Below are 23,746 nucleotides of genomic sequence, written 5' to 3'. Positions count from 1 at the left end.
ACAGAGAGACAGACAGATAGAGAGAGAGAGAGAGAGAGAGAGAGACAGAGAGAGAGAGAGAGAGAGAGAGAGAGAGAGAGAGAGAGAGAGAGAGAGAGAGAGAGAGAGAGAGAGAGAGAGAGAGAGAGAGAGAGAGAGAGAGAGAGAGAGAGAGAGAGAGAGAGAGAGAGAGAGAGAGACAGAGAGAGAGAGAGAGACAGAGAGACAGAGAGAGGGAAGAGAAGAGAGAAGAGAGAGAGAGAGCAAGAGAAAGAGAGAGAGAGAGAGAGAGAGAGAGAGAGAAGAGAGAGAGAGAGAAAAGAGACAAAGAGACAGAGAGACAGAGAGAGAGAGACAGACAGAGACAGACAGAGAGACAGACATATAGAGAGAGACAGAGAGACAGAGAGAGATAGACAGAGAGAGAGACGAAGGGACAGAGAGAAGAGAGAGAGAGAGAGAGAGAGAGAGAGAGAGAGAGAGAGAAAGGGAGAGAGAAATAGAGATAATGTGTGTGCGCGTGTGAGTATACATGTGTGTACGTGTCTGTGCGTGCGTGTGTTCCGTTGGAACCTACCAAGCTCGCACCCCCACAATACACATCTCGTAATGTGACCCCAGTCTAGAAAGCGAGCGAGAATTTGTAGGCATTCCTACACTTCGAGATGAGCTCATTTCTCTTGTTGAGGCATGTTGCTCTATCCGAGGAACACAGCCAACACTCAACACCCGTTGCGAAAACAACAAGTGCTCATTCAACCACGAGCAGAGAAGGAAGAGTAGCGAGCTACCCAAGTATGTCTGGAAAGTGAAGAGAAGACGGTAAGACTACTCGATCCAGTGGAGCATTTCGGAACGAGCACGAGCCTACAGCAACATCAGCTCTAACACCACCAGTAACTAAACAATCTGCTCATGCGATAACATTGCATGACACTGACTGGTCCTTTTTCTCTTTACTATAAATTTACGCTTGGCTCTTCATCTGAGACCATAGTTGTTCTATTGTTCGTGTTAGAAGAACTTGTCATTATCTTTTTCTCTGTTCACAGTGTTTGCATTCTCATGATCTCATACTAACTGTACATAAGTGGAGACCCCCTCGATAGGCCTAAACGGCCTCTGGCCGGGGAATCCTTGAAATAAATTATACATTCAGTCATCTTCAGCTCTACCACTGAGCGAAACCTCACAGATTCTAGGCGAAACAATTGTAAAATTTCTGAGGAAAAGAACGTCGAATGTTTCCAGTAGAAATCTTGAAAAACTTGAAATGGCATAGACTGCATGTATAAGCGATTTGGAGACAAATTGACGAACGTTTTATCATTGCAATTCAATTTCTTTAACGAACCGAACATTGGAACGATAAAAAACTGTTAATTTAGGATAAGTGTACCGAAACATGTGTAATTTTATATTTTGAGTTTCTTTAACCCAGATTTACTCCACAAGAATTTGCAGGCAAAAATGGTGACTGGGTACGTGCATGCCTGTGTGCGCAAACGTATACATGTACATTTACTTGGGCGGATGTGTGTACATGTATGTGTGTGTGTGTGTGCGTGTGTGTGTGTATGTGTATGTGTGCCTGTGTTTACGCGCTTGCGGGAAGGGGGCTTGCAGTGCGTTTGATATGTGAGCGATAAAGTGAACTCTAATCTAGCGATGCAGCAAGGACACCTAAACTAATCTACATATACATCTTAATAATCGTCTTCAAATAAAGGAAAGGGGCCAAAGGGAAAAGAAACTGAAGATTTTAAATGTTCCGCTGCGAACCTACATGTACACATACAGGAACATGACTTTGTACTTGTACATTGTACATGTAACTCGTACAATATACCATGCTGAACATTCACTCCAGGATAATGTACAATATACCATGCTGAACATTCACTCCAGGATAATGTACAATGTACCATACTGAACATTCACTCCAGGATAATGTACAATATACCATGCTGAACATTCACTCCAGGATAATGTACAATATACCATGCTGAACATTCACTCCAGGATAATGTACAATGTACCATACTGAACATTCACTCCAGGATAATGTACAATGTACATGCACATGTATGCTGAGAGTGTTATAGGTTGTTAGCCGTAGCCTGGCTTCACAGATGTCTCCTGTACGGGAAGTGGCGGCCCAGGCGGAGCTGTAGATTCATTAGGATGCTTCTCCATCGGTGTTGAATGCAAAGCATAGCACACTGGTGCTTGATGCTTTTCAGGAGACTCCGTGCATTCAGCTATGAGTGGACCTGTGAACACACACACACACACACACACACACACACACACACACACACACACACACACACACACACACACACACACACACACACACACACACACACACACACACACACACACACACACAATCATTTTCTCTCTCTCTGTCTCTCTCTCTCTCTCTGTCTCTCTCTGTCTCTTTTTTCTTCCCTCTTTGCTACCTTGTAAACGGGAAGAAGTTCCCGTTTGGATTTTGCGAAGTAACACAAAGTAAAAACAAACAAACACACACACGTACCATGTACCATGTACCATGTCTGCAAATGCACTGGATGTGCACCCACTCACGACGCCCGCTAACACCCGATAAACCCATATACATGTATATGTACATACAGTAAAATCTGTCTAAGACGACCGCTCAAGGTACCTTCGGCTTCGAAACGTGGTCTCTGTTACCAGGTCATCTCCTTATCCAGGGTCATTTCACTGGAACTATTATTATCCGTTGGTCCTGGTTTCAGTGGTCTTCTAGGACAGGTGGTCGCCTTATTTGAGTGGTCGCCTTGACAGGTTTTACTGGACTGTGAAGAATCAAGAGTACAGATTACTACAGAGCATTTCACAGCGCCTCTGGAGCTAGTGTACACCAGGGAATACTAACTTGCTTTGCTTCTTTTTGCTATTTTAACTTCGTGTTCTTTCAAATAAAGGTTTCGAGTACTAAAACATTAGTGCTCCCTGGTACACAGTATGTGGTTTGTCATACCTGTCCGGAGACCGTAGGATAGATGTCCTGTCCCTAGCCGATCAAGCAGCTGTCCGACATCGTTCTCCAGACACAGGAGCACGATCAGCTCCCTGTCCTGGGCGAGTCGCTTCTCCAGGCGATTGTTCCTCTCTATTAGAGCTGTGATTCTTGCTTCGAAAGAAGTGCGCGTATCGCTGAGGCCAATTTCCGTGGTCATGTTCACTAAACCTGCGCAATGGAAACTACAATAAACAACAGAACACCATACAGTGTTACAATACTCATGAGGCACGCAAACCGAAGTAAAATACAATGTGGGGCTTTTTCGTTGTTACTCTGAGTTTCATGGCAAAGACCAATCATCAGGCAACATCTGATCAGACGCACTGCCTCTGCACAATGTAATAATAATATAAACTCGAATGTTGAGCCCATAGTATGCAAGAGAGAAAAAGGACCCATAAGTTACTAGTTATGATTTAAAACAGTCCACCAGGGTAGCGAGATCATATTTATACAGTCAGATAGTGCGACAACAAGACACAACACATATTAGGATATTGAGACATTCGACGACGTGACACCTAGTTCCAACACATCTACGAAGCGCAAACAACCTTCCAACTTGGAAGGCTCAGGTGGGGAAAGTTCCAATGAAGGGAAGGGATGCGCAACAAAGAACTTCATTATCGTCCCTTAACGTTAGACCTTCTTTTAAGAACGGCAAGAGCTTTGTACAGTGAACTTCGAATTACACTTTGCTAACTTCGAATTATCAGCACAAATCACACACATTTTCTATGTACATGTACATGTACATGTAATTGGAATCTGTGGGACTTCTAATTAACCGGACATGTCCAGTTCGAGGTTCGAATTATCAGAATTTCTTATGCGGGAATCGTACTGATAGAAATCTGTCCTGGAAAAACTTCTAATTAAGCGGTATGTTCGAATTAAGCCATACATGTATTCGAATTAATCGGTATGTTCGAATTAAGCCATACATGTATTCGAATTAAGCGGTATGTTCGAATTAAGCCATACATGTATTCCAATTATCATGATTCCACCTGTACTAGTATTGATCCACGCCGCCATCATCTTGCCTCTACTGCTCTAGCCTCTAGCTCTCCCCTGACAAGTCAGTTTGTGACAGTGCGACTATTCATACCTGTCACCGTCGTTATGGTCTGGTGCGCATATACATGTACATGTACATGTATATAAGTAGTCAGTTCTGGAGGGCCAGGCCAGCAGCCTCATGGGACCAATTTCTATACTAGAATGTCAAACAAGCACTACAATCATACGTGTACGTGCAAGTCACTCACGACACGAGATCTCTTCTCTACTACTAGTACGAGGTGATTATGCATTTCTAAGCATTTTTCGTTTCTAAGCAAATGCGTAAAATCAGCAAACCGTCTCGTACATATCCAATGCATGCGGTACAATATTCCAAATATAGCACAGTGAGAGACTTCCCTCGGTCTTCATCTTCCTTTCCCAGCATGTGTTTTGTTCAAGAAGACTAGGTTTGTCTTTATTTTAGAGCAGTTTGTTGCTCTTCGCGATCGCTTCAGTAGCCGAAATAATGTAAAATCGCCCTTTTATGGATCCCGTTTGTGAGGAGCCTGCCGAACCAGGCCCAGAAAGTTCATGTAATAGCAGTAGTAGCGACAGCACTGGATCTGCTAATGGAGAAGAAAGCCATAAAACGACTTCTGATACAGATATGGCATCAAATATTGAGCCGGATGAACCCAGCACAGATTCAGCTAGCAAGCGAGCAACGTTCGCTGTCAGAGCATTCTATTCTCCTGTAACGAACAGTGCATTTCGTTCGAAGGCCGCTGCGGCAAATGCATTTGACGTGAGTCGACAGATGTTCCGACATATAGAGAAGGAACTGGAGGTGTCTGGCGTGTTGTCAAACATTAAGAGTTGGCACCTTCCTCCTCCACCTCTGCCAGATGTTCACGACAATGGTTCAGTGACCACACCATCTGCACCTGGTGGCATAGAGTTTGACATGGCAACAGTGGAGGCTGCCATCAAAGCCAAATGCACACGTCCTGGTGACAATGTCAAGTATGGGACACATGGATTGGTGGGCATGTATCGTGAGGGCGTGAAATGGGCCGTGGAGTCAATGCACACGGGCAATCTGCGGAAGGATGGGCGCAGAGCATCTTAGCCTTGATGAACATCAAAGTGTCTGACACGACACTTCACCTGAAGTTGAGAGAATATGAGGCCTTGCTGGAACCTGATGTTACCGTCGTGAATGTCCAGACACCATGCAGAACTGGCCAGAGAGCGAAGTTGCCAATGCGATATGAAGTCCAACTTGTGGAGTTCGTACAGAAATTACGTGCTCTGAACCTAAAGGCAGGCAAGTCGCTGATAGTTGGTGCAGCTAACCACCTCATCAAAGGAACTGAGCTAGCTGACTTGTTCAAGGACAAGCAAGTAACGTATGCTTGGTATTACTCGTTCAGGAACCGCTATGGCATTAAGATGAAAAACCAGGTCCGGCTGGAAATGGACCGCAAGAGGTGGACAACAAGTGATCACTTCTGCTCCTGGTATGAAGTCGTGATGGATGGTATGATTCAGTGTGGCATTGCTGTGAAGAACGACAGCTTCAAGGACAGTGAGCCATATGATATCATGTTCTATGACACCAACCCAGATATGGTTTTCGAGTGGGACCAGACGGGCTTTACTTTGGACCAGACAAACGACGGAAAGGGGCCCACAGAGAAGACCATGACCGTGGACAGTGATGATGATGGCACGTGCGTAAGGAACAAGTCCAGTGTCCGATGGACCCTCACAGGTGGCTCATTCATGAATGGTGATGCCTTGCCTGGATGTGCCACACCACCATCCAAGAGTATGCAGCTCAGCCTAATGAAGGATCCCCCAAGATCCAACTTGGTCGATCCCGAAACTGGTGACCGTCGACCATGCCAGTTCTACCCGCATCCCTCCGGTGGGTTTTCGTACCAACTTACGCCACTCTGGTTGAAAGAGGTCGTAGGGCCATGTCTCCCGAAGAAGGAAGGCAAAAAGGCATATGGGCTATGCGACGGCTATGGGGCCCATACAACAATGCCAATGGTGACGGCGGCGGAAGAAGTTGGCACGATCATTCAGTTGCGTGTGCCACACACCAGCCATGTATCACAAGTTGCTGATATAGCGAATTTCCCTGTGTTCAAGAGGAAGGCTAAACAGATGAAGTCGGATCTGCTCGTACAGAAAGTGCTGAAAGGAGAACCACCAAGGTTGCTGGCAGCAGATATGGTTAAGGTCATCAAGCAGCCATGGGAGGATGCATTCCATCCAGATATCAGCCGCAAAGGATGGAAGGAGATTGGCTTTGATCCCGCAACAAAAGGCTACAACCGGAAGCTATACTGGGATCTGAGGAAGAGTGAGGAGTCTGCGCAGGAGAAGCTTGATCGGTCAAATGCCTCAGAAGTCGTTCTGGACACCAGCTGTCTACAATTTCAGCAGAATGCCCGCATTGAGTCACATTCCGACCCCTCCGACTCTTCGGATTCAGGGAATTCCGACTCTGATGCCAATGTTGACAGTCTGCGTTTGGGTGGAGAGGACTTCAGGTAAGAATGGGGTTAGTTACTGTAGTTGCAGAGTGTATCCAATGAAGTAATGCATGTTGTACGCTACGATCACAACAGTAATCCTATCCTCTTCAAGTTAGAAATTGATTGTCCCAGCCAATGTACATGTATGGCGTGATGTGCTCTATTCTTTCCAACATTTAGCTGTAATGTTGTGTTGGTTTCAGGCTTGGTCCACTGACGTACGGTGCAGGACGCGCAAAACTGGAGGAGAGGCACAAGAGGAAGGAGGAGCAGGAGACATTGCGCAAGGAACGTGAAGCGACCAAGAAAGCCAAAGAGCAGCAGAAGTGCGAAGATCGTCAGCTGGCTGCAAAGGATGCAGCAAAGCTGTTGTGGAGCCACCATCACCAGGGCCTAGCACACGCACTTGGTAAACTTCAGAAGAAGCACCTTTCTGCCCTTCTGATTCTCACCAAGAGCCCGGTTTTAAAAAGGCAATGAAACGCATGGTGTGTTGGCCTCACACCTTGAGAACAAGCTCAAGAGCGATGACCTGGAGAAGCAACACACACACACAGACAAGACAAGAATATACGAGAGCTTGTCAACCTCTTCTACGAAATCCCAGTGTCATGTTCCCCAGCGTCAGCGTCAACAACCACGACCATCAGCAGTCTCCCGTCCCCGGCGGCCACCATGTCGCCATCAGCATCCCCTGGTACATCCTTCTGGCCTAGGAGTGTTTCAACTCCACTACACAGGGCAACGGTGGCTGTTTCACCTCGACCAGCCTTCCTGATGCAGCCTAGACTCCCACGGCCCAGCAATTACAGCGGACCCAGGCTACCAACTGGATATGCTGCTCGGCCGACACCAAGAGGAAACCAGCCATCATCCAGTGGATCCAGTTGAGCTGACGACCATGTGTGGCGCAGGTTTGGACACGTTCTCCTGCCGGCCCTTCGGACAATTTCTTCTTCTTTCTTATTTATTCCGGTTCATTGTTCTGTTCATAGTCCACACGCTACTATGATCTTCAAGTAATCATGCTTCTGTGGTGTTGCCAGACCCGGGCCATGCTCTATTTCAATTGTAATGCACATGTTGTGGTTCTTTAAAACTTTTTGGTTTCAGTGGATGCTGGGAAGCCACATTTTTAGGGCTCTAATTGCTTGCAGAAGACTTTGGTTTTTTGGCATTAGTACTTGTCACTGTTCTAGCATGTACATGTATGTGTGTAGAATGGAAGAATGCGATGAAATAACACTAAACATAGTCATTTTACACAATGCTTAGAATCTAAAACGTTCATATTCATAGCATCATATCAACCCAAACATGATCCATTCCTTGGGGCGTTATGATAGTCATATTCAGTTGAAACTTGGTGAAGATAGAAAAAAAGGGATCATCTTCTGAGTGAGGCCAAAAAATGTATACACATGCGCACTGACACCCCGATATTGTACGATTTTACAATCATGCAATAAAAATGCATAATCACCTCGTACCAGCGTAACTACTTCTCAGCTGGCATGTTCGTTAGCTATTGCATTGTAAGACCTTACCTTGTTGTTTGTGGAGATCGGATGCTCTTCAGTACATGTGTAATGATGTGTAACGAGAGTTGCTACACTAGTCTATTGATCACGATACACGATGCGATACACGATGCAAAAAGAGTTGGCTGCAAACAACAACTAAAATGTCGGTTTGTCAGAAATATCAGAACAGTGTAGTTCTGCTCTTCAGACGTCCGGTCATATACCAGTACTAGTACTACTGACTACTACTAGTATCCTCGTGGTTCAGCTGCTAATAATGATGAGATCGCGAATCGCCAGATTGATTCCAAATCGTCCCGTTTACTTTGGGGATTTCGACAAGCGTTCTACTGCATTCTGACACGCTGACGGCCATGCATCCAGTACAGTGCTAGGCGGTGCAAAGACCGGCAGCGAGCGCGTGAGTGCAGTCCACACTGGAACAGGCTATGGTAGTATGGGTCAGTGGTCTGTGTCAGTGTGTGCCACTGACAGTCAGTGTTTTGGTGAAGTACATGTACATGTACATGTACATGGAATCGTGGATGTGTCTAGACTTATTCGATGAACGATGACATCTCTTGAAACCAGCGTGTCATGAAGACATGATTGATGATGAGGACAGGGTTTGTTCGGTGTATTGAAATTTTAGGTATGAAACAGACGCACCGAAAGTACCGAAAATAAAAGTACACCGAAAATTTGTGAAATTACAGTACATGTACATGTATGTCCAGTGGACAGAGCCAGTATTGTAATACAAAGATCACGCAGCAATGAAGCTTCATTGCTGTGTGATCTTTGTACATGTATGACTGCTTTTATCTGTGGATATCAATACTAATTAGGGAGTGATAAAGTAAAATCACTTTCAAAGCGAGGGTCCCTGGTTTGAGTCCTGGTGGTGACAGTCAATGTTTTCTTCAGACTTTTCCCGTTTGCGTTTTTCCCTCAAATCAGTGAGTAAAATCATTTTCTGGACGTTGAAGATACAGAGCAGCGCTTCATGCACTGGCTCTGGATCCTTTGACATCCATGACTGTACACTTCTACAATGTACTGTGCATGCATTGTATTGTAGTCTGCTTCACTTCACTCTTCAGGCGTTCAACCAACGACGGGAGAGGGGGGGGGGGGGGTTGTACTACTGTCGTGTCCGTGTGTTGCTACAATGACATACAATGTAGTACAGTGTACATGTACATCACTTCAGCCTTCATAATTATCAGGGCGCTTTCCAAGGTTGGGACCATACAATGAGATGGGACCATACTAATTACTAGAATGTCAAACAAGTAGTACAATCATACGATTCAAATTTCTTACTAAACGAAGCAGATATTAGAACGTTCAAAGAAAAAAAATTTTCTCCTCGTTCTACAATGTTATGAATTGGGATACGTGTACCGAAACATGTGTTAACATTTTGAGTTTTTTTAACCCAGATTTACTCCACAAAAATGTGCAGGCAAAAATGGTGACTGTTTGCGTGCATGTGTGTGTGTTTGTGTGAGCAAATGTCTACATGTTTGTGCATGAGCGGATGTGATTGTGTGTGTGTGTATGTGTGAGTGTGTGTGTGTGTATGTGTGAGTGTGTGTGTGTGTATGTGTGTATGTGTGCCTGTGTTTACGCGCTTGCGGGAAGGGGGCTTGCAGTGCGTTTGATCTGTGGCCGATAAAGTGAGCTATAATCTAGCGATGCAGCAAGGATACCTGAACTAATCTACAAATACATCTTAATAATCGTCTTCAAAAAAGGGAAAAGGGCCAAGGGGAAAAGAAACTGAAGTTTAAAAAGTTTCAGCTGCGAACATACATGTACATGTATACAGGAACAAGACTTTGTACTTGCACATTGTACATGTAACTCGTACAATGTACCATGCTGAACATTCACTCCAGGATAATGTACAATAAAATATACCATACTGAACATTCACTCCAGGATAATGTACAATGTACATGTACATGTGTGCTGAGAGTGTCACAGGTTGCTAGCCGTAGCCTGGCTTCACAGATGTCTCCTGTACGGGAAGTGGCGGCCCAGGCGGAGCTGTAGAGTCATCAGGATGCTTTTCCATCGGTGTTGAATGCAGAGCATAGCACACTGGTGCTGGATGCTTTTGAGGAGACTCCGTGCATTCGGCTATCTTTTGACCTGTAAACACACACACACGCACACACACATACACACATACACATACACATACACACACACACACACGCTCACACACGCACACGCACACACACACACACACAGTGACCGACTCCTTACTGTAAGTAGGGGTGAAACGAATATTCTAAAGAACGATACGATGCGTATTTCATACAGACACTCCTCGAAAGGCCTTTCAGCATCTGTGTAATCCTGACATACATGTACAGTGTGAATACTAAATACAGTAAAACCTTGGGTCAGCGACCTCTCGTATTAGCAACCACCTGATCTTAACGACCGTTTTTCCATGCACCGACAGTTCTCCATAGAACATGTACAATGTCATGTACATACAATAAAACCTGTCTAAAACGACCGCTCAAGGTACCTTCGAAACGTAGTCTCGGTTACCAAGTCATCTCCTTATCCAGGGTCATTTGACTGGAAATATAATCCATTGGTCCTGGTTTCTGCGGTCTTTTAGGACACGTGGTCGCCTTATTCGAGTAGTCGCCTTGACAGGTTTTACTGGACTGTGAAGAATCAAGAGTACAGATTACTACAGAACATTTCACAGCGCCTCTGGAGCTAGTGTACACCAGGGAATACTAACTTGCTTTGCTTCTTATTGCTATTTTAACTTCGGGTTCTTTCAAATAAAGGTTTCGAGCACTAAAACATAAGTGCTCCCTGGTAGACAGTATGCGGTTTGTCATACCTGTCCGGAGACCGTAGGATGGATATCCTGTCTCTAGCCGATCAAGCAGCTGTCCGACATCGTTCTCCAGACACAGGAGCACGATCAGCTCCCTGTCCTGGGCGAGTCGCTTCTCTAGGCGATTGTACCTCTCAATTAGAGCCGTGATTCTTGCTTCGAAAGGAGTGCACGTATCGCTGAGGCCAATGTTCGTCGTCATGTTCACTAAACCTGCGCAATGGAAACTTCAATAAACAACAGAACACCATACAGTGTTACAATACTCATGAGGCACGCAAACGGAAGTAAAATACAATGTAGGGCTTTTTCGTTGTTACTCAGAGTTTCATGGCAAAGACCAATCATCAGGCAACATCTGATCAGACGCACTGCCTCTGCCAAATTTATAAACTCGAATGTCGAGCCAATAGTAATATTGTAAAAGAGAAAAGAACCTATAAGTTACTAGTTATGATTTAAAACAGTCCACCAGGGTAGCGAGATCATACCCATACAGTTAGATAGTGCGACAACAAGGCACGAAGTTGACAAGGATATTGCGACATTAGACCAGCTAACAGAAGAAGCTTCGAAGCTCATCGAATATTTTGATTTTCTTCAGCTGAGCACCCTCACAGCTTGCACAATGCGCTCCAATCTGATTTTCACCCACGTTCTGGCGGAACGTCGGTGAGCCTCCATACCCTAATATCCTTGTCAGTTTTGTGCCTTGTCGCACTATCTGACTGTATATTAAATCGTTACCTTGGTGGATTCTTAGTTTTTTTTCTTTTTTCTCTTAGTCCTAACTAGTAACTACAATGTAATTACTTCCACAATGTACTTGTAGGTCCTTTTCTCTTTACATACATGAAATATTATTGTTGTGTCAAACTCACGCCAATATCGCAGCACAATGGCCTTGCACCCCCTGACGCCAGGCATGCGCTATCGACTCCCCTTGTTCCGCTCAAGTGCACTCTGGGTTTACGCGCTCGATTCAGCACTTCTTACAATAATGGACATTTTACACCTCCTCCACTCAGGAGCCTCTCCAAGTGTCAGTGTCGGTGTCACGGTGTCACGCGATCAGTTCTCAAACCTGGATCGGATAGTATTTTACTAGCTGAGATATTCATCATGTGAGAGACTTGCATGGATTGCGGATGCGTGCCACTGCGTGGCTGCGTTCGGGGGTGCTGCTATGTATGTATGTGTGAGCGGGTTAGGTCGAAACTGTACTTACTGTCTTTCGAGGTGCAGCCTCTTGAAGCGCAGACTGTGTTGAGTGAGTCACGGGTTCAGTGCAGCACTGACAGCTGCACTACTTGGTTCAGTGCGGCACTGACAGCTGCACTAAACCTATCACACATGTACAATGTACATGACTGTACTATCACTCAATCTGCGGACAGCATGCTGTTTCGTTCTTTTTGAACTCATCAGCGCAGCACAGAGGAAATGAGGCCGAACCTGATAGCAATGGAAATAAAAATTTCCAATCAGGCCCGACCGTACCTTGCCAGAGTGCTCAAACTGACAAGTCAGTGAGCTCTGCATAACGCAAACAGCAAAGGCACTACCCCACGCAAGAGTGCTCAACTGCTACAAGACTCAAGAGCAGGAGCGAAATACTCAATCTGCGGACAGCATGCTGTTTCGTTCTTTTTGAACTCATCAGCGCAGCACAGAGGAAATGAGGCCGAACCTGATAGCAATGGAAATAAAAATTTCCACTGTACTATCATGTACATGTGTGGCGGAATGCATGCACTTACGCCTGCAGTCCCACATTTCTCTCTTATCTTGTCGGCTCAGCAAAATTAATGCTAGCCTCCGTGGACATCGCACCGCTCAACCGAAATCTAACGGAGCTTTGGCTGACATTCCCGCTGTGCTGGCCGCAGCAGACTGCCACTTCTGTCGTGATCCTCTGTTCCATTTTTCTTCTACTTTCACTTGTGTTGCGTGCATGATTGATCTTGGTTTTTCCATTATTATTTGCCATGGCGACCCCCGTAAAGTCCAAATAACTGGCAGGGCAGGGTTTGGCCTTTTTCTTTTCTACGAGTCTCATGTCTCAGGTTCTGGTGCCCGTACATGTACATGTACATGTACATGTACATGTACAGTTTTTTTTTTTTTTTTTTTTTTTTACGGGGGTAACGGCCTCTTTTACGGGCAAAATAAAGTCATGTAGACGTGAAAAAATTGAGATACCATGAAAGTTAAAATAGAATTTTATTCAAGTACAATACATTGGGAAACTCCAAGAAATTCCACGCAAAACGGACGGAATTCAGTTTTCAATGGCCGATGCCTACCCCAGCACCATCCTGCGTCGACAGGCCTGTCAGGCGCCTTCTAGACCCGCGTAGCCGGAGGTCGACTGCATGGATCACTGCAAACTGGCTGCGAACTCGCACCCAAGCCATGATGATAGAAAATGGCTTGTCCCACTTGAGGGCGAGGCGACCAGCAAGTCGCTTCTGATAGCTAGTTCCATGTACATGTACAGTAGGTACATGTACATGTACATGTACCTACTGTACATGGTACTTGCACATTCAAGGGACCAGTAGGTACTATCGGCACACACGATACTGCATGCATGAGCAACACCATAACACACAAGGATGCCGTGGGATACTACTACTAGTACTACCGCAGTCTACCGGTACCACGGGCGGTAGTAGTAGTAGTAGTAGTAGTAGTAGTAGTAGTAGTAGTAGTAGTAGTAGTAGTAGTAGTAGTAGTAGTAGTAGTAGTAGTAGTGGTGGTGTAGGTACAGTAGGTACATGTACATGTACCTACTGTACATGGTACTTGCACATTCAAGGGACCAGTAGGTACTATCGGCACACACGATACTGCATGCATGAGCAACACCATAACACACAAGGATGCCGTGGGATACTACTACTAGTACTACCGCAGTCTACCGGTACCACGGGCGGTAGTAGTAGTAGTAGTAGTAGTAGTAGTAGTAGTAGTAGTAGTAGTAGTAGTAGTAGTAGTAGTAGTAGTAGTAGTAGTAGTAGTAGTAGTAGTAGTGGTGGTGGTGGTGGTGGTGGCGTGGTGGTGGTGGTGGTGGTGGTGGTGGTGGTGGTGGTGGTGGTGGTGGTGGTGGTGGTGGTGGTGGTGGTGGTGGTGGTGGTGGTGGTGGTGGTGGTGGTGGTGGTGGTGGTGGTGGTGGTGGTGGTGGTGGTGGTGGTGGTGGTGGTGGTGGTGGTGGTGGTGGTGGTGGTGGTGGTGGTGGTGGTGGTGGTGGTGGTGGTGGTGGTGGTGGTGGTGGTGGTGGTGGTGGTGGTGGTGGTGGTGGTGGTGGTGGTGGTGGTGGTGGTGGTGGTGGTGGTGGTGGTGGTGGTGGTGGTGGTGGTGGTGGTGGTGGTGGTGGTGGTGGTGGTGGTGGTGGTGGTGGTGGTGGTGGTGGTGGTGGTGGTGGTGGTGGTGGTGGTGGTGGTGGTGGTGGTGGTGGTGGTGGTGGTGGTGGTGGTGGTGGTGGTGGTGGTGGTGGTGGTGGTGGTGGTGGTGGTGGTGGTGGTGGTGGTGGTGGTGGTGGTGGTGGTGGTGGTGGTGGTGGTGGTGGTGGTGGTGGTGGTGGTGGTGGTGGTGGTGGTGGTGGTGGTGGTGGTGGTGGTGGTGGTGGTGGTGGTGGTGGTGGTGGTGGTGGTGGTGGTGGTGGTGGTGGTGGTGGTGGTGGTGGTGGTGGTGGTGGTGGTGGTGGTGGTGGTGGTGGTGGTGGTGGTGGTGGTGGTGGTGGTGGTGGTGGTGGTGGTGGTGGTGGTGGTGGTGGTGGTGGTGGTGGTGGTGGTGGTGGTGGTGGTGGTGGTGGTGGTGGTGGTGGTGGTGGTGGTGGTGGTGGTGGTGGTGGTGGTGGTGGTGGTGGTGGTGGTGGTGGTGGTGGTGGTGGTGGTGGTGGTGGTGGTGGTGGTGGTGGTGGTGGTGGTGGTGGTGGTGGTGGTGGTGGTGGTGGTGGTGGTGGTGGTGGTGGTGGTGGTGGTGGTGGTGGTGGTGGTGGTGGTGGTGGTGGTGGTGGTGGTGGTGGTGGTGGTGGTGGTGGTACCTATGCCTAGTATATGGGTTGTACTCCACCATCTCCACTCAAGTGCTAGTGCAGTGCAGTGCACTACAGTCTACATGGGGGTGACTGCAGCAGGCCAAAATCAACCTTGGAGCTGTCTCAGCCGACATTCTGCCGGCTGAGCCGGCTTTGGCTAGATCACTGAGTAGTACATGTAGTAGTAGCTACTACACACCGCCGACCGCTACGTACATGTACATGATTGTACACATGTACATTGTACATGTGGGATGTGCATTGCAAAAATAACATACGGAATAGGCCTTACCAGTGTCGTTGAACTATCTTGGATGGCCCTCGGTGCCACTGGGTGGGTCAGAAGTACTGACAGCGATCGCTATGCGCATATGCAGCTCCTTGAGCTTATACCTGTTGCAGTAACAGTGACTTCTAAGTAAGTTCTAGCTAAGATCTTTCGTTCGCAATTGACCTGCGAAGGCTACACTGTAGATGGTGCAATCAAGTGCCAAGACTCGTAAAGAGAAGAGAAACTACGTTCTGTACAGAGAAAAAGGTGACTGACTTCTTCTATCGAATGATTCGGAACGGTGAATGCGTTCGTCAATTCCTGCTGGCGGGATTGGTGCTCATAAACTTTAGTCAACTGAGTGTGCAAATCTGTCAGCAATCGAGAGCTGGCAAGGTCCTCCACGAGGTCCTCCACTAAACGCCTGAAACGGCACCGGGCTTCCAAAATTCCCCTGTCAAATCAACCGCAGACTTGTCATAACCAGGCGTAGGCTGTTAACCTGTCTTTAGACCTGTCACATGCACAGTGGCGTACCTGACCACATCGCTACATATCACTATTACCAGCGCTTTGGCCGAGTGGTTGTGGGCTTGCCTGCGAGTCACAAGGTCCCTAGTTTGAGACCCGCGCTGGGAGCAGGGAGCGTGTACAGTGCTAGCAAATGCGGTGATCAGTCAACTGGGTTCTCACTACTCGGAGTGAAGGTAACATGGATGCACCTAACAAGGTTAGCCCCCTTGTCGGGCATTGGTTGTGAGACTCACCACCTCACCCTCGCCGTTAGCCGCTGCATCTGCCACCCTGGTAGCACAGGCATGGTGGTGGCCTGGCACATGCGAAACTTCCTAATCTGGTTGTGTTTCTCAACGCAATTGTATAGCCGGTGGTAACGCGGACGTGCAAACTTAGTTTTTGCATCGCTACATAGTGTTTTTATGTACATGTAGCTATTATGTGGCCAGGTAAATGTACAAATGTAGCATTAGTGCTAAGTGAAGGGGTTACGTGTCTACACAATCACAAAGTCATGTGCCGGTAAAATGCATAAGGTCTGGTTGCACCTCATGTAGCCGATTGTTGCAAAAAACCTGGGATTTCCTGATATTATCCTCTGTGAAACTCGTTATGCCGCTCAAACCTCACACAATGCTCCTTATTTTCCTTTTTAAGGGGGCAGCCTACCCATAAATTTCATATGGCATTCAATTGACCGTAACTTTGGTGTTTCTCAGTGGATTTGAGTGAAATTTTGACCACACACTCCTGCCGCTATGCTGGCCCTCAGGACATGATTTACAAGTTCTTGGGCCTCACTGACAGGCTTTCCAGGCCGGAAAAACTCAAATTTCCGGCATAGTGTCACGGTGTGCGAGCCACCCAGGAACCAAACAAATGCATTTACATTTTTTTCACATTTTCGTGCCCATTCTGTCCGTGCGCGGGACCCAAACCTAAAACAAGTCCAGAAGCAGCCATGGGTGGTGGGGTAGGGCCCCTCAACGTGGCCCTGGAATCTGTCACAACGGAACGAGTGGGCGTTCTCTCACGGACTCCCACAGATCCAAGTCAATTTTTGAATTTTTTTAGGTTTAGCACGTGCTACGAGGTCGTACCTTTGATACAACATCCAGTGCTGGGACCTCCACAGCAAGCCATTTCCACAGCGCTGCACACCAAATCCAGGATGCCCTCAGAAACCGGCAAAGACTGCCACTCACGTTTCACTACTGCCTAGTACTGAATCCTACCTGACTTCTTGACACGACTCAAACTTGCCAAAGTCACTAAATCAACGTCAACTACAATAATCAAGCCACATATCTGCAACGTCACGAGGGTGCTGGCAAAAGTCCTGCTGCACGGCGGCGGGCTTCGCCCGCCGCCGTGCAGCCCAATACGTGGTTTTTTAACGTGATTTTTTTGGACTTTTTTGGACTTGGGGCAAAATTCTGCACACTTTCGCGTGTTTCCATAATACGACAAATTGCGCACGGTCTGCTCACATTCAAATACAGTGCTGCCAACAAATGACAGCATGCAACAAACAAATCTTTCCTTGCAAGGGCACATTTTCGGCCATAACTCTTGAACGGCTGGTCAGATAGGGACACAATTTTCAGAGAATTTGCAGCTATTCATGCTCTTTCAACTGACGTAGCACTCAATATGAATTTACAAATTCGATTTTTCAGCGAATTTTTGGGTAGTCTGCCACCTTAATGCTCCATAATGCTCTGATGCTCCGATAGTCTTATAATGCCGAAAATAATGCCGGCATTATCCGCTGGACCCTACCAACCAACGACCATTGCTGTGTTCCAGGATGTACTGGTTATCGGCGTTACCCCCAGAAAATGGTATTCCTATTTTCCATAAAATAGTAGCAAAAGTAGTGCAAGTGTCATGGCTGACGTATACCACTGTATTGCTACTACGAAGATCGGAGAACAAAGCGGTGCAAGAAGTAGGTTTCAGCGGGAATTGTGTCGGGCCGAAAGGTTGGAAAGTAAGTGTTACATAGCAGTTACCAGTGTGGATATTGACGCAATATGTGGTTTGGTGTGAGTGTGAATCATAAAGCTAAGCATGTGGGTGCATACATGTAAGAAGGAAAGGAGAGAGACAGCGAGAGAGTAAGAGAGAGAGATAGAGAGAGAGAGAGAGAGAGAGAGAGAGAGAGAGAGAGAGAGAGAGAGAGAGAGAGAGAGAGAGAGAGAGAGAGAGAGAGAGAGAGAGAGAGAGAGAGAGAGAGAGAGAGAGAGAGAGAGAGAGAGAGAGAGAGAGAGAGAGGGAGAGACCGAAGAGAGAGAGAGAGAGAGAGAGAGAGAGAGAGAGAGAGAGAGAGAGAGAGAGAGAGAGAGAGAGAGAGAGAGAAAGGGAGGGAGAGAGAGAGAGAGAGAGAGAGAGACAAATAGAGAGACAGAGACAGAGAGAGACAGAGAGAGAAGAGAGAGACAGAGAGAGAGAGAAAGAAAGAGAGCGAGAGAGAGAGAGAGAGAGAGAGAGAGGAGAGAGAGAGAGAGAGAGAGAGAGAGAGAGAGAGAGAGAGAGAGAGAGAGAGAGAGAGAGAGAGAGAGAGAGAGAGAGAGCGAGAGAGAGAGAGAGAGAGAGAGAGAGAGAGAGAGAGAGAGAGAGAGAGAGAGAAGAGAGAGAGAGAGAGAGAGAGAGAGAGAGAGAGAGAGAGAGAGAGAGAGAAGAGAGAGAAAGAGAAAGAAAGAGAGAGAGAGAGTGAGAGGGAGAGGGAGAGAAAGAAAGAGAGAGAGAGAGAGTGAGAGTGAGAGAGACAGAGAGACAGACAGTCAGGCAGACAGAGAGAGATACACAGCGGAGACAGACAGAGACAGTGTGACAGAGAGAGTTAGAGAGAAAGAGAGAGATAGAGAGAGAGAGAAAGAGAAAGGGAGAGAGAAAGATAGATAGTGTGTATGTGTGTGTGAGTGTACATGTGTGTACGTGTCTGTGCGTGCGTGTGTTCCGTTGGAACCCACCTAGCACGCACCCCAGCAATACACATCTCGTCATGTGACCCCAGTCTAGAATGCGAGTGAGAATTTGTGGGCATTCCTGCACTTCGAGATGAGCTCATTTCTCTTTTTGAGGCATGTTGCTCTATCCGAGGAACACAGCCGACACTCAAGACCCAGTACGAAAACAACAAGTGCTCATTCAACCATGAGCAGAGAAGGAAGAGTAGCGAGCTATCCAAATACATGTATGTCTGGAAATTGAAGAAGAGACGGTAAGACTACTTGATCCAGACTAGCATTTCGGAACGAGGACGAGCCTACAGCAACATCAGCACTAACATCACCAGTAACTAAACAATCAGCTCATGCAATAACATTGCATGACACTGACTGGTCCTTTTTTCCTTTACTATAAAATTACGCTTGGCTCTTCATCCTTGACCATAGTTGTCCTATTGTTCGTGTTATAAGAACTTGTCATTATCTCTTTCTCTGTTCACAGTCTTTGCATTCTCATGATCTCATCCTAACTGTACATAAGTGGAGACCCCCTCGATAGGCCTAAACGGCCTCTGGCCGGGGAATCCTTGAAATAAATTATACATTCAGTCATCTTCAGCTCTACCACTGAGCGAAACCTTACACATCCTTGGCGAAACAATTGTAAATTTTCTGAGGAAAAGAACGACGAATGTTTTCAGTAGAAATCTTGAAAAACTTGAAATGGCATAGACTGCATGTATAAGCGATTTGGAGACAAATTGACGAACGTTTTATCATTGCAATTCAATTTCTTTAACGAACCGAACATTGGAACGATAAAAAAACTGTCAATTTAGGATACGTGTACCGAAACATGTGTAATTTTATATTTTGAGTTTTGTTAACCCAGATTTACTCCACAAGAATTTGCAGGCAAAAATGGTGACTGGGTGCGTGCATGCCTGTGTGCGCAAACGTATACATGGTACATGTACTTGGGCGGATGTGTGTTTGTGTGTGTGTACATGTATGTGTGTGTGTGTGTGTGCGTGTGTGTGTATGTGTATGTGTGCCTGTGTTTACGCGCTTGCGGGAAGGGGGCTTGCAGTGCGTTTGATATGTGAGCGATAAAGTGAACTCTAATCTAGCGATGCAGCAAGGACACCTAAACTAATCTACATATACATCTTAATAGTCGTCTTCAAATAAAGGAAAGGGGCCAAAGGGAAAAGAAACTGAAGATTATAAATGTTCCGCTGCGAACCTACATGTACACATACAGGAACATGACTTTGTACTTGTACATTGTACATGTAACTCGTACAATATACCATACTGAACATTCACTCCAGGATAATGTACAATATACCATGCTGAACATTCACTCCAGGATAATGTACAATATACCATGCTGAACATTCACTCCAGGATAATGTACAATGTACCATACTGAACATTCACTCCAGGATAATGTACAATGTACATGCACATGTATGCTGAGAGTGCTACAGGTTGCTAGCCGTAGCCTGGCTTCACAGATGTCTCCTGTACGGGAAGTGGCGGCCCAGGCGGAGCTGTAGATTCATTAGGATGCTTCTCCATCGGTGTTGAATACAGAGCATAGCACACGGGTGCTTGATGCTTTTCAGGAGACTCCGTGCATTCAGCTATGATTTGACCTGTAATTAAACACACCCACACACGCACACACGCACACACGCACACAGGTCCGCGCGCACCATGTACCTTGCATACACCCGTCGCAAGAGCTCACGCAAATCTGCAAATGCACTGGATGTGCACCCACAGCGGATTTTCCCTTATAGCATACACACACACACACACACACACACACACACACACACGCACACACACACACGCCTCAGACCACACATACACACACACACACACACACACAGTGACCGACTCCTTACTGTAAGTAGGGCTAAAACGAATATTCTAAAGAATGAATTGATGCCTATTTCATATGGACACTCCTCTAAAGGCCTTTCAGCATCTGTGTAATCCTGACATACGCGTACAGTGTGAAAACTAAATACAGCAAAACCTTGGGTCAGCGACCTCTCGTATTAACGACCACCTGATCTTAACGACCGTTTTTCCATGCACCGACAGTTCTCCATAGAACATGTACAATGTCATGGACATACAATAAAACCTGTCTAAGACGACCGCTCAAGGTACCTTCGGCTTCGAAACGTGGTCCCTGTTACCAGGTCATCTCCTTATCCAGGGTCACTTGATTTGGAAATATCATCCATTGGTCCTGGTTTCAGTGGTCTTTTAGGACAGGTGATCGCCTTGACAGGTTTTACTGTGCTGTGAACCATCAATAATACAGATTACTACAGAGCATTTCACAGTGCCTCTGGAGCTAGTGTACACCAGGGAATACTAACTTGCTTTGTTTCTTTTTTGCTACTGTAACTTCGGGTTCTTTCGAATAAAGGTTTCGAGTACTAAAACATTAATGCTCCCTGGTAGACAGTATGCGGTTTTTCATACCTGTCCGCAGACCGTAGGATGGATATCCTGTCCCTAGCCGATCAAGCAGCTGTCCGACATCGTTCTCCAGACACAGGAGCACGATCAGCTCCCTGTCCTGGGCGAGTCGCTTCTCTAGGCGATTGTACCTCTCAATTAGAGCCGTGATTCTTGCTTCGAAAGGAGTGCGCGTATCACTGAGGCCAATTTCCGTGGTCATGTTCACTAAACCTGTGCAATGGAAACTACAATAAACAGCAGAACACCATACAGTGTTACAATACTCATGAGGCACGCAAACGGAAGTAAAATACAATGTAGGGCTTTTTCGTTGTTACTCAGAGTTTCATGGCAAAGACCAATCATCAGGCAACATCTGATCAGACGCACTGCCTCTGCACAATTTATAAACTCGAATGTTGAGCCAATAGTAATATTGTAAAAGAGAAAATGACCTATAAGTTACTAGTTATGATTTAAAGCAGTCCACCAGGGTAGCGAGATCATAACTATACAGTAAGATAGCGCGACAACAAGGCACGAAGTTGACAAGGATATTGAGACATTCGACCAGCTAACACACGAAGCTTCGAAGCTCATCGAATATTGTGATTTTCTTCAGCTGAGCACCCTAACAAGTAACACCTTGCACAATGCGCTCCATTCCGATTTTCACCCACGTTCTGGCGGAACGTCGTCGAGCCTCCATACACGGTATGTCGTGATACAGAAAACGTCTGTACGTGGATCACTGAGTATCACATGGTACGTACGTAAAGTACACACGGATTACGTGGGACTAAACCTCCCTAATATCCTTGTCCGTTTTGTGCCTTGTCGCACTATCTGACTGAATATTATATCGTTACCTTGGCGGAATCTTAGTTTTTTTTTCTTTTTTCTCTTAATCCTACCTAGTAACTACAATGTAATCACTTAGTCAATGCACTTGTACGTCCTTTTCTCTTAATATACATGAACTATTATTGTTGTGTCAATAACTAACGCCCATATCGCAGCACAATGGCCTTGCACCCCCTGGCGCCAGGCATGCGCTATCAACTCCCTCTGTTCCGCTCAAGTGCACTCTGGATTTACGCGCTCGATTCAGCGCTTGTGACAATAATAGACATTTTACAGCGCCTCCACCCGGCAGCCTCTCCCCTTCACACTTCACGCTTTCTTTTTGTGCGCCTTGCTGTGTGGCTGTGTGTATCTTTAGTGAACCTGACAGCCCTGCTTCAGTAAGATATGTTGCCTGATGATTGATACCTCAAGAAACTCGGAATAGCAACAGATTTTGTTTTCTTGGTGAGGACCGCTTCCATTATGTACTAGCTCCAGTGCACCCCAGCACTGTCGAGCCCTCTTTGCAGTGGACGGGACCACTTCCCCCTATCTATTGTTTCCTATTCTTCAGTCCGCGATACCACAAAACCACACAAGCCAAAAACCAGTTTAAACGGAGCCATGATGCGCTTTTAGCAGGGCAAAGAACTGAAGGTGGCTGGGCTCGGAACGGAGATGAGGTGGTAGCTGGTTCCACACGGCTGTGCATTGCCATAATGACATTCGGAACAGGACTTACCAGTATCAGTGAGCTAGCTAGGGTGGCTCAGTTTGGGTCGGAAGCAGTGGCAGAAATCGCTTTTCTCCTTGATCTTACACCTGTTGCAGTAACAATGACTTCTAAGGTCTAGTTAGGATCTTTCGTTCGCAATTGACCTGCAAAGGCTACACTGCACAGTCATGTCAATCGTAGCATGTGCCAAAACTCTAAGGAGAAGAGAAACCACCTTCTGCACAGAGGGAAAGCCACTTTTTTCTTCTTTTTCTTCTTCTTCACTTTTTATGAAAGTGCACATGCCTAAGGAGCAAACAGGAAAGAAGAAAGGAAAGAAACACAACGCAAAAACATTCTGCACTGAAGTGTTTCGGGAGCTCTGGGGAGCAAGGTTCAGTGAGGTGAAGGCGAGGTGATCATTGTGGGCTTGGAGAATGGAATACCGTCACACTTAGCCATGGAGTGCTGTCGCCCACAACCAATCGTGGCGCATCAGGTGCTCACATGTGCGTGACTTGAAGGCCTGCGTTCCCTTCGATGCAGGAGGGTCCTGGATGACTTGCTCAGGAATGTCGTTCCATGCTGCAACGAGGGTGTAGGGGAATGACCTCAGCAGGTAGTTCGGTGCTGTCCGAGCCAGTGGCCATTGCATCTGGAAAGGGTGGCCAGAGGCTAGTTGTCGGCGGGTTCTAGGACTAGGTGCAGGCTCTGAAGGTGGCGAGGAGGGTTGTCAGCTGGGAGGAGGTTTGTCAGCTGGGAGGAGGGTTGTCAGCTGGGAGGAGGGTTGTCAGCTGGGGTGGACCCTCAATGTAGTGTAACCTGTATATATACGCAAGCCCTGAGACTGCCCGACTGAGCTGCAAGCCCTGAGACTGCCCGACTGAGCTGCAAGCCCTGAGACTGCCCGACTGAGCTGCAAG

At 46.7% G+C, this 23,746-nt stretch overlaps 2 protein-coding genes and 1 long non-coding RNA gene across 3 annotated transcripts; all 3 read right to left on the bottom strand.

The window, feature by feature from the left end:
* Nucleotides 1-1,254: 1,254 nt before the first annotated feature.
* On the bottom strand, nt 1,255-8,203 carry LOC135830003 (uncharacterized). Its single transcript, XR_010555968.1, has 3 exons — nt 8,142-8,203; nt 2,993-3,216; nt 1,255-2,252 (listed from the first exon to the last, which is right to left on the bottom strand). It is a non-coding gene; the product is annotated as an uncharacterized LOC135830003 (long non-coding RNA).
* A 1,286-nt stretch (nt 8,204-9,489) lies between these two features.
* On the bottom strand, nt 9,490-11,206 carry LOC135829844 (uncharacterized). The gene is made up of 2 exons (XM_065342228.1): nt 10,996-11,206; nt 9,490-10,277 (listed from the first exon to the last, which is right to left on the bottom strand). Exons 1-2 carry the CDS (start codon nt 11,192-11,194, stop codon nt 10,114-10,116), a joined length of 363 nt encoding a protein of 120 aa, XP_065198300.1. The 5' UTR covers nt 11,195-11,206; the 3' UTR covers nt 9,490-10,113.
* Nucleotides 11,207-19,464: 8,258 nt separating this feature from the next.
* LOC135830111 (uncharacterized) lies at nt 19,465-21,655 on the bottom strand. The gene is made up of 2 exons (XM_065342500.1): nt 21,284-21,655; nt 19,465-20,436 (listed from the first exon to the last, which is right to left on the bottom strand). Exons 1-2 carry the CDS (start codon nt 21,480-21,482, stop codon nt 20,273-20,275), a joined length of 363 nt encoding a protein of 120 aa, XP_065198572.1. The 5' UTR covers nt 21,483-21,655; the 3' UTR covers nt 19,465-20,272.
* Nucleotides 21,656-23,746: the final 2,091 nt, after the last annotated feature.

Source organism: Sycon ciliatum, chromosome 13 (genome assembly GCF_964019385.1).
Source record: "Sycon ciliatum chromosome 13, ocSycCili1.1, whole genome shotgun sequence".
Lineage (NCBI taxonomy): Eukaryota > Metazoa > Porifera > Calcarea > Leucosolenida > Sycettidae > Sycon > Sycon ciliatum.
This window is presented reverse-complemented; position numbering and strand designations above follow the sequence as displayed.